This window comes from Lampris incognitus, chromosome 18 (genome assembly GCF_029633865.1).
Source record: "Lampris incognitus isolate fLamInc1 chromosome 18, fLamInc1.hap2, whole genome shotgun sequence".
Classification (NCBI taxonomy): domain Eukaryota; kingdom Metazoa; phylum Chordata; class Actinopteri; order Lampriformes; family Lampridae; genus Lampris; species Lampris incognitus.
In genome coordinates this window covers 15,490,561-15,503,626 of record NC_079228.1, presented here as the reverse complement: position 1 = coordinate 15,503,626, position 13,066 = coordinate 15,490,561, and the positions used below count along the sequence as shown (strand labels likewise).

At 47.4% G+C, this 13,066-nt stretch overlaps 1 protein-coding gene across 1 annotated transcript in view; it reads right to left on the bottom strand.

Moving 5' to 3' along the window:
• The window catches only part of gabbr2 (gamma-aminobutyric acid (GABA) B receptor, 2), a 296,990-nt gene that overhangs the window by 102,390 nt on the left and 181,534 nt on the right, over nucleotides 1-13,066 (bottom strand). The window contains exons 7-8 of the mRNA XM_056298819.1: nucleotides 12,643-12,885; nucleotides 4,456-4,516 (exon numbers count right to left, since the gene is read on the bottom strand). Of these exons, the coding sequence (XP_056154794.1) occupies nucleotides 4,456-4,516; nucleotides 12,643-12,885 (304 nt within the window). The remainder of the gene's footprint in view (nucleotides 1-4,455; nucleotides 4,517-12,642; nucleotides 12,886-13,066) is intronic.

Below are 13,066 nucleotides of genomic sequence, written 5' to 3'. Positions count from 1 at the left end.
AAGCAGAGGGGGTGGAGCAGTGACTGGGACAGCTCGCAAGAAAGAGTGGAGTAATTGGCTGGATACAATTGGGGAGAAAAAAGGGGATGGATGGATGGATAGATAGATAGATAATAAATAAACAAACAAACAAACAAATAAATAAATAATGCACATGATCTTCAGGATACGTAGTGTGTGTGTGTGTGTGTGTGTGTGTGTGGGTGGGTGTGTGTGTGTGTGTGTATGGTGGGAGGTTGGGGGGGGGCATAATAAATCAAATCAATTGTCCACTTTGCTCTTTGTAATGCAGTATACATCGACATGGGCAAGTCCACAGTGAAGCCACAAGAAAGATGTTTTAAAACTGCAATCCATCTGTAGACACAGCTCTGGTCTCTGGGGTCCTCTTCAATACCAAGTTATTTCAGGATAAAGCATCTTTAAGAGCCGAGACATGTCCCTCATGTGATACTGGAAGGGGCATGAGCCTGTCAAAAAAACCGGGGTCGTCTCTCTTCAGCACTCTCACCCAATCAGCTCCCTTCAGGACACAACTGAGCACAGAGGAGAGGAGAGGAGGGTTGGGAAGAGGGTTGCTTTCTTTTAGATTTTTCTTCAACGCCGGTGTGGGAAGATGGTGGTGCATAGTTTGCAGTGTCTTCATCCATGTCTACGTCTACGTTTGTGTCATCGTGTGAAGTTTCTATTTTGATCGTTGATTTCTCTTGGCTGGGAGAGCTGGTGCTGGATTGGCCTGGTCTGCGTGTCCTGTGGACCCAGGCACCACGGCCCTACCCGGAGCTGCGCCCTAGGAGGTGCTGAGGGCGGTCTGACAGGACGTGGAAGCGGGGCAGGCTAAGCTAACTGCTAGGCCTCAGCCCTGCCCGAGAGGAAACACCAAGGCGGTCTGGCGGCGGCCTCGCCTAGCGTCAACTGCGCAGTGTTTTTGTCTACGTCTGCATTTGTGTCGTCGTGTTGGGTGCCGGGGAGGTGCATCGAAGGTGTCTGGCTGGAGAGCTAGCAGTGGATCAGCTGGGGGAGCCTGGTCTGCCGCGTCTGATGGGCCCAAGGATCACGGCCCTGCCTGGAGCTGTGCCTGAAGAGGAAACACCGAGGCGGTCTGACAGGATGCGGAAGCGGGGAGGGCTAAGCTAACTGCTAGCCCAAGCAGAGCGGCAGTTCCAACAGTCCTCCTGGCCGGCGTTCGTTCTCTGGACGGTGTTGCACTGGGTGGACTGTGTTGTTGGCTGCTTGTGATTTTGTCTTTTTTTTTTGTTTCTCCGTTCTCTCTGGTATTGCATGTTTTTGGTGGTGTTGTTTTTGGTGGTTCTGGATATGTGTTTTTGTCTTTTGTGTTGCACTGCTGTGGGCTGAGAGAAACAGAATTTTGTTTCTTTTGTGTACATAGCCCACGAGATGAAATGACAAATAAATTGTCCCTGTTTCCTGATTCACAGTCAGTACAAGTCTCCGTGTAGTCTCCATGGATGTGTATAGGCCCTTGCTCTCTCTCTCTCTCTCTCTCTCTCTCTCTCTCTCTCTCTCTCTCTCTCTCTCTCTCTCTCTTCTCTCCACCTCTAATTGTTATCACTATTATGCAACTGGCCCATTGAGGTCCTCAGCAGTACTGTCCTTGACGGGGAACATGAGCGATAACGTCGGCTATTGTGGCATGACGCCCCCTGCTCGCCTCTCTCCTCTGCGACGCCGCATCACCTCACCTCACTTCCAGTTCTGAGATGAAAGTGCCAAACGATGCTGAAAATGCTCGATGAACAATCGAGTGGGACTGCTTTTAGTGCCATGAATAGCTTATGCATACACGGTCTCCCAAAACCGTCAGCGCTGATCCGGGATCAGTGACCGGCTTCCCTGTTGACCGTGTTCTCCGTTGTGATCCGAACAGCCAAAGCGGACAGATCAGCAGTCCTGCTTTGAGCTGCTAAATACCATGCCGAGGCTCTATTCCCACAGGCCATGTTGAGCTCTCCACTACGATTTTCAAAACCTGATCCACCGTATGTTAAATGTCCGCCGTATATTAAATGTCCGCCGTATATTAAATGCACGTGAAGAACCTTTAAAGTCACTTATCTGCACAGCAAATCCACCTCAATACGCAGTCAGGTGTGAGTTGGTGTGTATAAAGGTGATTCTGAACGACAGGGTGAGGATTGTGACCCACTTGAAGCACACTCGGAACAACGATGCTCTTGTCAGCGCCATTAGGTTGATCGTTGCTTGGGGGTGGATTAATAATAGAAGAGTCGCTAGTCCAAATCTGAAGCAGCTGAATGAAAAATAGGAAATTGGAAAATGACTACTCAAGCTGTACTTCTCCACGGAGGCACAGCCTATGAATATTTTTCTAAAGGATCAAGCCTGACACTTCCAGGGACGGGCAACAGGATCCAGAAAGGGCCGGTGTGGGAGCAGGTCTCTGTTCCGACCCAGCAGCTACACATCTGAGTCTACAAATCAAGGTCCTTAGCAAAGACTGTTGGTTGACTGATAGAATCAGGTGTGCAACTGCTTGGTTGGAACAAAGACCTGCACCCACACCGGGCCCTTTCTGGACCATGTTGTCCAGCCCTTCAACAAACACACCACCCTCTCTACTTACCGGTCTATTTCCCCCCTTTTTATCCCCAATTATATCTGGCCAATTACCCCACTCTTCCGAACCATCCCAGTCACTGCTCCTAACCCCTCTGCTGAGCCGGGGAGGGCTGCAGACTACCACATGTCTCCTCCAATACATTGTGGAGTCACCAGCCGCTTCTTTTCGCCTGACAGTGAGGAGTTTCGCCAGGGGGACGTAACGCATGGGAGGATCACACTATTCCCCCAGTTCCCCCTCCCCTCCGAACAGGCGCCCCGACCGACCAGAGGAGGTGCTAGTGCAGCGACCAGGACACATAACCATATCTGGCCTCCCACCCGCAGACACGGTCAGTTGTGTCTGTAGGGATGCCCGACCAAGCCCCTGCTGGTAGGCAATGGAATAGACCGCTATGCTACCCGGACCCCCCGGTCTAGTTTCTTCACATAAATTTGAGGTGACTAGGCGTTAGGGAGGGGCAGTTACTGGGATCCACATTAATGGTGGCTACCTCTTACAACCAAGAGAGAAAAAAGGATGTGAAGCGTCAGGGCCTTGGACTGAGGGTGTCTGACAGGGAGGAGAGAAGGATCAGAAGCTGAGGACGGATGATAGGGTTATATCGAGGATCAATGCGTTTTGAAATATTCAAGCAGCCCACTCCTCTCTTCTCGCCTCTTCTGAACTTGTGGAGTGAGGGGTACGGGGGGATTGCAAGAGGCTTAATAAGACCGCATGACGGATAGAAGGGGAATGGGAGGAGGAAGGGAAGACGCAGTAAGATGTATATTCTCAGCTATAGGTGGACAAGAAGCATGAGGGGGAAATGGAGACGGGAGGAGAGGAAGTGATGAGGGACAAAAACAGAGAATGTGAGGAAGAAAGACATGAAAAGCAATAGAAATGAGATGGAAGAGGGGGAGGTGGGGCACGGGAGAATGTTGAGGGGTAGGCTATGCTTTCGATCTGGCACATTTGTTTGATTTCTCCTGCAATGCAATAAATTGTGCCCGCTGATTTGGTAGACGAGCCACGACAACAGCCCCTCTCTTTGTTTACCCACAGATACCAGGGGCCTTCCGATAGATTGGCCGCTCCATCACTTCCCAGACAAACAGGACTCCCTACCCCGAGGAGCCACATGCTTATGCGCACACACAGACGCACTCATATTTGCAACACAATTGCACAATCCCCATCCCTGCATGCTAAACAAACACACCTCCGTCAACAAAGAGACGCAATACACGTGCACGCACAAGCCCGCACATGCTACTCCTTTTCTTTCCCTGTTATCCTTTCTCCAACGGACACACATTCACACCAAGACACGCAAACTGCATGCACAAAAACACACATTTGAACACATGTACACACACATACACACACACAAAACGGGCACACGTGCGCTGTGCCCTCTTCCCTACATCCTCCCGCCCAGTGTAATGCAAGCTGCCGGAGGCGGTGGGGAATATAAAAATGGGAGGGTGAAGAGGACTGAACAGGAGCATCAGGTCTGGGAATCCCTCAAATCGAGATGCAATCTCGGGGATATTCTCACATCCCCCAAACCCGGCGGCGTGGCCCTGCTTGGCTGCAACTTCCACAGCTAGCTGGAAGCAATCTCCGGGATTGTCCAAAGTCAGATAGATAAATCTGCGTAGAGAACAACCAGCTACCACATGGAGGAATACAATTACCCACAGCAAGGTGGAGGTTTGCTGGAGAGATACACCATTTCTGCCTATGTTTTGTGTCCTCTGGACTCTTGGCGTAGTGCGCGTACAGTACCAGCTGGATGAGTAGAAAGAAAATGCTACTATGTGGAGATTTAACAAGCGGAAAGACGTCGCTTTCTGTGACCTACATACCTTGGAACTGGTTGAATTTGATGGTGCCCATCCTTTCCCCGTTCCGAAACATGACCTGGCCCTGAATTAGAGAGAGAAAGAAAAGATAATGACACGTCAACATAAATCATATGTTGAACTAGTTAAAACACAACATGCATACACAACTTCTCGTCATCCCCCCTGTTTTTCTCCCCAATTGTACTTGGCCAATTACCCCGCTCTACTGAGCCGTCCCAGTCGCTGCTCCGCCCTCTCTGCCGATCTGGGGAGGGCTGCAGACTACCACATGCCTCCTCCGATACATGTGGAGTCGCCAGCCGCTTCTTTTCACCTGACAGTGAGGAGTTTCACCGGGGGGACGTAGCGACTGGGAGGATCACGCTATTCCCCCCCAGCTCCCCCTCCCCTCCGAACAGGCCCCCCCGACCGACCAGAGGAGGCACTAGTGCAGCGACCAGGACACATTCCCACATCCGGCTCCCCACCCACAGACACGGCTGCCTGACCAAGCTGGGGGTAACACGGGGATTCGAACCAGCGGTCCCCGTGTTGGTAGGCAACGGAACAGACCGCTACGCTACCCAGATGCCCCGCATACACAACTTTTAAGCTTCTGTGCCATCTGTGGAGCGACCATTACTGTAATTTAAAGTAGCATCTTACATAAATGATACCACATCTCCAAGAACGGGTTGTGCAGAGTTCAGACAAGTGATGAAAATATGCATTATCCCAGCAAAGAGAGAAAATCATGTCCTGTCCTCTCTTGGCAATAGACGGACTCTTGGTAGGTTAACTGAAGACTGACAGGGCAGTCTGGTGCACTGCGTCTCATTGGATTATAAGTGGGCAAAATTGATCTGTTTATAGGGGCAAAGAAAATAATCTTTGGGCAGATCAATTTGCTAATATCCTTGGAAAAAAACAGCAGGTCAGCGAGGGTGTCTGATTCAGCACCGTGTTGCTACTCAGCGAGAGCACAAATCTGCCTTAGACAGTGGTTAAAAAGCAACTCCCTCAGAGAGTCTCACCTCCGGCACCACGGGAGTCTTTAGTGCTCAGTGTCTATTGCCGGGACTTTATTCCACATTACCGTCTGTCACAAGTCTTTCCCTCCCAAAAGGGTTTGTTTACCCTGTCATGAAGTCCAAAAAAGTGGAAGAAAAAAAAAAGACAAACAGAAGTATTTCATTTTGACTCCAAAGACAGGGGGGATCTCAAAAGCAATTTCAAGCAGGAAAGTGTCTGGCACTGCCCAACAAGGCACACGCAGGCGATCCAAGTTTATGCCAAAATCATAACAGATATTCAAATCACTCTGGGAAAAAAAGCTCCCATGAACTCTCTCTTGCTCTCTCTCTCTCTCTCTCTCTGCCCCCCTCTTCTCCTCCACGAGTCTTCAATTAATTCGGCCAACCATCTGCTTACAGAGCACCGTGATAAAATATTTAACTTGGTTTACGTCTCGCCGCTTGGCTAACAAAACAGGTGAGAGCCAGGGAGAGAGACACGGAGATGGAGAGAAAGAGAAGAAGAGAAGAGAAGAAAAGAGACAAGAAGAGAAGAAAAGAGAGAAAGAAGGTGCATTTGCATTGGCTGATTAAAGACAGCTGAGGGGGAGAGATGGGGAAGGAGACTGGAGAGCCAATTTTGCCTCAAAAGGAAGGCGAGCTTTGAAGTAGCGGGGCAGGATCCCACCCCTCCGTTTGAATCCCACTCTTTGTGGGGTATCTTTGAAGTTTGTATGTGCACAAGTGTGTGTCCATGTGTGTGTGTGTGTTTGTGCATATTTGCATATACAAACATGCAGGTCTATGTGTGTGTGGATAGTATGCTGTTGTGTTATGGTCGTGTGTGTGTGTGTCTGAGAGCAGAGCGAGCTGCTCCCAGGATGCATAACGGTTAATGCGTTCTTAGTCTCGGTGAGTCAGGTTGTGTTGTACACCATTGTCCCCATTACAAGTTTCTCGCCGGCGAGTCAATCTGAAGCCGGCGACGGGAGCAGCTCCTTCCTGTTCCGCGTTGGCTCTCTTTCCTTCCGCGACGCGTGATTCAATTATGCCTTAAGTGTAAGTAGGACAGCGGCGCGCACCCCGGTTCAGCTCATTACGTGTTGTGTTCAGGCGACTGACTGTGCATCAACAAGGTCAGACAACGTGGGCTGAAAAACAAGGCGAGTCAAACTGAACCGATAATGAAAACTGTTATCGTTCGCATGAGCAGAACTGTAGCTACGAGGAAGCTCATCACAACCTAGAACATTCCAATTATTTCAAAAGTCCAACGTCTGTCGCCGCAAGTGTGCACATCGATCTAAGATTGTGCTAAATAAGCAAGATAATGACTTTTCATACCCCTAACTGGAAGCAAAATGTCTCTAATACAAGAATTAATTCATTTCCTCTGACCAAAACTCAAATAACCCGCTGCAGAGCCTCTTTTGATGAGGTATTGGGTTTGAGCCTCTGCTCCTCCGGAGCCTAGGCATCCTCCCCAGAGTGCTTTGACCTACACAGGTCACCCCAGCCTGCTACTCAAAGGATGGCGAGACCTGCGACACACAGTAGGTGATGGATGTGCTGGTGTGTGTAACTCTGGTATTGTGTGTGTGTGTGTGTGTGTGTGTGTGTGTGTGGGTGGGTGGGTGGGTGGGTGGGTGTTAGAGACAGAGAGAGCAAGAGAGAGAGAGAGAGCAAGAGAGAGACAGACAGAGACAGCAAGTGAGAGAGACAGACAGACAGACAGAGACAGAGAGAGACAGCAAGAGAGAGAGAGAGAGCGAGCGAGCGAGCGAGCGAGAGAGCAAGAGACAGAGAGCAAGAGACAGAGAGCGCAAGAGAGAGAGACAGAGAGAGCAAGAGAAAGTGAGAGAGACAGAGAGCAAGAGAGAGCTAGAAAGAGAGAGCGAGACAGAGAGAGCAAGAGAGACAGAGAGAGAGCGAGACAGAGAGAGCAAGAGAAAGTGAGAGAGAGAGAGAGACAGCGAGCAAGAGAGCGCAAGAGAGAGAGAGAGAGCAAGACAGAGAGAGCAAGAGAGAGCAAGAGAAAGTGAGAGAGACAGAGATAGAGCACGAGAGAGAGAGAGAGAGCGAGACAGAGAGAGCAAGAGAGAGCAAGAGAAAGCGAGAGAGACAGAGATAGAGAGAGCAAGAGAGAGCAAGAGAGAGAGAGAGGTGACAGTGGTGCTAGCACAGCTATGGCTTTGTTTGGTTGTGGTGAGAAAGCTGCCAGTGGAGGGTGTGATGACATCAACTGAGATGTCGCTCTGTGGGCTCCAGGTGTGACATCCTTAGGGCTTTAAGGAGTTCAAGTGAGAACCGAATTGGTGCACATGCCACCACCCTCCCCAAGTATACACATACGCACTCTCTCTCTCTCTCTCTCTCCATCGCAATCTGCCTTTCCTACCGTCTGTTCATTATTCCTTTGTGAACCCCGGAGCAGAACAGTCCAGCAGCTATCTGTGCTGAGCGCCCGGGGGCGTCTCCCAGCTAATGTCAGCCTTCTTCTCTGCAGCCCTGCCAGCAGCCAGATCAATGCTGTGGAGACGTCGGTGATCACACCACCGCTGCTGTGCTACCGCTGCAGCACCAGCATCTCGCTCAACTATAGAATACAGAAAGTCCGTCCCACGAGTGCGTGTGCGTGTGCACATGTGTAACGGTGCATGCAAGTTTGACATGGTGAATCCAGAGGACGAGACTATGATGGCAGGAAAGAAGGACAGAAAGCTCATGTGTGTAACAGAATACACATGTAAATCATACCATCTAACTGGTGCTTGGAATGGAAAACCCAGCCGAAACATTTGCACTTCTCCAACACTACCACAGCTGGTTGTGTAATAGCTTCTTATGATAAGAAATCCAAAATAGCATAAAAGATGTATGCGCTGTGTAAAGGAAATTGCCTTCCGATGTCTTTGTTCGTCATCCGTGGGCGGATGCTTCCATGCGCTGTGCGCGCTACATACAGACGGCTCTTTCTGATCTCATTTCATGTAATCCTTCAGAAGAACAGCTATAACGGTCCATGGATCGCAAATCTTTCGGTGCAAAAATGCACTAAATTACTTTGCGGTGCCCCCCTTTTGAAAAAAAAAAACATGATTGCTTAACGTGCCCACAAAAGAGTATTAAATATCCTCACACTGCTTTTTGCTCAGAAGACATTGGCAGTACAGCGAGACAATACAGTTTACTGTGCTATATAAACCCTATTTATTCATTTATTACTTTATCCTATTTATGCTTATCTATGCATAAACAAAAAAATCATAACAAACTTAAAAATCCCCCATGATGCAGGCATTGTGCATGTTTTCTCCACATCCATAAGCACAATACTTCCATTGCAGACTGTCTTAATTCCCATGTTCTAATTCTAATATTCCAATTTCTAATCCTATTATAATATCTAATGTAATTAAGTATCCACTCCATCCATCCATTATCCAATTAATTAGTTATTATTTTTATAATTTATAATTATATATAATTCTAATATAAATATAATATATAATCCTATAAAATAATATATAAATAATAATAATACAATAATATAAATAATAAATATAATAATTATAGTTATAATTTATAATTATAATACAAATATGATATAAAATAACATAAAAATAATAAAATAATATAAAATAATACATAAATATAATATAATTATATTTATAATTTATAATTATAATGTAATTAAGCAGAACTGATTAATTGAATTGTGTTGAATAAAAAAATCCACTTTTTCAATCAACCCACTAACGAGCTCATTGCTTGTATCCCCCCACCACCGGCAGCCATTCCACAGGACATCCATAGTGTCAGCGTATGTGTAGGATCAATACGGTTTTATTAGCCAGTTTACTAAAGGGACCTACGGAAGGGAGGCGACAACTCTTCTGCACTCTTACCCCTCGAGTACAAAAATAAATAAGAGTGAGATGCGATGTAGACGTCAATAACTATCGGCTGCTTGTGTGTCTCCAGCCTCCAAGGAAAGGCTCGGTGTCGGCCCACTCCTCCCAGAGACCTGAAGGGGGACTGGGTGGCGAGACTCAAGAGCTCAGGAGCAGGGAGAGAGACCCTGGAGGACTGGACAAGCTCTACAGTGAACACGTCCCCTAAGAGATTAGCCTGAGAAAACCACTTCACAATAATAACACAAGTAAGCCGTGGCCTGTGTTGCTTTCTGGGTACTATCTTCTCTCCCTCCCTCCCTCCCTCCCCCCTCTGTGCTGTCTGTCTGCCTCTCTGTCTCGCTGCTGCACCACTATTTTATCTTTCATGATATCCCCCTCTGTTTCTCCCTCTAACGTTGGTATCCTCTAACATCTCAATCAAAAAACATGTAAAAGTATACTGCGCACACACACACACACACACACACACACACACACACACACACACACACACACACGGTGTGGGTCATGCACACTGACACTTGCAAAAATGCCGACATGTATGATATGAACACAAACACACAAAGAAACAAAATATGGTTGCCGAGTCACATTAGCACACGTGTATACACACACACACACACACACACACAATTAGAGATGCACTCATAGCCAGTCGCCAGCATAGCCAGCAGGATCAATCTAGAACGCAATGAAGTGAGTCGCTGCCCCAAATGACATCTCTTTAGGCTGCATACAAGGACAAGGATGGCTGACTAACCCTCTCAGCAAACAGCCTTCCAGTCGGAGAGAAAAGTAATTAATACATCGCCCTCTAAGTGCTCGCCTGACATTTTCCTACTCCAAATACATACATATATGCATATACACACACACACACACACACACACACACACATATATATATCCTTCCATCCATTATCCAAGCCGCTTATCCCAATTGGGGTTGCAGGATGCTGGAGCCTAACGAGCATTCATTGGGCAGCAGGCGGGGAGACACCCTGGACAGGCCGCCTTATATATATATATATATATATATATATATACACACACTCACACACACACACATACACACACACACATACATACATACATACATACATACATACATACATACATACATACATATATCGTCACCTTCTTAAAATAATGGCCTAAGTCATATTTTCAAGTTTTTCAAAAAACAGAATAAACTGACAAATTTTGTTTCAGTTTCAGTTTATTCTGTTTTTTGAAAAACTTGAAAATATGACTTAGGCCATTATTTTAAGAAGGTGACGATATATATGTACATATATATTATATATATGTATATATATATACACATATATAACATACACACACACACACACACACACACACACATACATACATACAGACAGACACACACACACACACACAGTGACAGCTGGTGGTGATATTGAGTGGGTGGGCGACCAAATGCATTATACCCATCAATAGTTCACACTACAGCAACAGCACCATCACATCCGAGATACCAAGTTACAGCAACGACACACTATATACCAGGTTATAGCAAATGCTCTACAACTCTATAGAGAAGTACCAACAAGAATGGCCTGATGCCAAAAAAATGTGTGTGTGTCACACACACACACACACACACACACACACAGTTTCCTAATTTTGCTGGATAAATGTTTGAAATCCACAGTTCCTTGTTGAGCCCACACCGTGTCTACTGGGAAACAGAAAAGTGAGTTCTTAGCTACACTTGCTGCTGGCCAGTCCTATCGCTGAAACCAAGTCACGATTTTGTCGTTTGCCCTGTTGTGTTACTTGAACATCGCTTGGACGATGCGTCCCCAGTCTCTCCACTTCCATTTTTTCCTCCAAAGACATCAAAGAAAATGATTGATAAATAACCCACCTCATTCATGCTAACGCCCGCGCTCACCTCCCCCCTCCCCCCACTCTGTCCTCACCGTTACTTACCTCCCCCTCCCCCACTCTGTCCTCACTCTCCTCACCGTTACTCACCTTCCTCTCCCCCCACTCTGTCCTCACTATCCTCACCGTTAATCACCTTCCCCTCTCCACTCTCCTCACTGTACATACTGTTACTCTGCACGTCCGCTGTCATGGGTAAAAAGTCAGCGGCCTGGGGGCTGAATGACTTTAGCCCAAATGATCAGCAAATCAAGGGGGCGTGTCGTGACGCCTGTCACTCAACAACTACGAAAATGAATGGAAGCTGATGCTGCCGTGTCCGGGCTGTAAAAATAAGCCCATTTAGATGTATCCTGTGTTTTTCTTGTAACTATTCGGTGCTGTTGCTGCTCCAGTTCCACCAAAATTTAGAACAATCTGTTCTAAGGTTTTTTTTATTAATAATTTTCTCATTTTATTGTAAAAGACAGGGAGGGCTTAGCCCCGTTAGCCCATTTATACCAGTCATCCCTGTATATGTGTATATTTCTCTCTTTCTTTGCATGTGCATTCTCCAAATAAATTAAACCCCTGAACATGCATTATTGTGTGCAAAATACTTTTGTGTTCTGCAATGCGTGTGTCTGTGTGTACACATGTGTGTGTGTCTTGGCAAAGAATGTTGCACTTCTTTGTGTGGATGGTTTACAGAGGACTTTTTTTTTTGGCTCTTTTCTCCCTTTTTCTTCCCAATTGTACTTGGCCAACTACCCCACTCTTCCAAGCCATTCCGGTTGCTGCTCCACCCGCTCTGCTAATCCGGGGAGGGCTGCTGACTACCACATGCCTCCTCCAGCCGCTTCTTTTTACCTGACAGTGAGGAGTTTCACCAAGGGGACATAGTGCGTGGGAGGATCACGCTATTCCCTCCAGTTCCTCCTCCCCCCCGAACAGGTGCCCCGACCAACTAGAGGAGGCGCTAGTGCAGCAAACAGGACACATACCCACATCCGGCTTCCCACCCGCAGACATGGCCAATTGTGTCTGTAGGGACGCCTGACCAAGCCGAAGGTAACACGGGGATTCGAACCGCTGATCCCCATGTTAATAGGCAACAGAATAGACCGCTACTCTACCCGGACACCCCCAGAGACATTTTCTATTAATTCTTGCAGTTGTAATGGCTTCATTTTACCCGACACATGTTGCCTTTAGGAGCAGCGTTCTAGTCATGTATGCAGGGATACAACCAGGCAAACAGCTGAACACACATACCACAAAAGGCTAAGATGTATCCTATGTTTCCTTTTGCCTCGGCCCTATAAAATGAAGTGTTTAGCATTTTATTTCTTATGACAACCATAGATGAGCACCTGGAAAACTACTCACCGTGACGCCATTGAAGTTGGTCTCGTTCATGACGTCAAGCACCAACTTGCCCACCTCACGGTCATCCACAGTGAAGTTGTGGTAGACGTCCTGTCGCTGTTTGAGTCGGAGCAGCTCCATGACCCGTGTCAGGGTCTTGGCGATCACCCACATCCCATCATAGGCAAAGCCGTGGAATTTGCTGGCCTCCACCCCCTTCTGCTGAAGTTCACGGCTATACTCCCTCTCGTACTCCTTAGGGGTCTGTAGGACAAAATAGGACAGGTCAAGGGGATAGAGGACGAGGGAAAAGGGTAGTGAATGGAGAGAGAGAGGGAAAGTCAAGAAGAGATGCACAGATGTAGCTGGGCGCTGTTTGTGCTGAAGTGCTTAATGCCACAAGCACTGCTGGATACATACCTTGAGGCAATTAACTCCAGTCTGA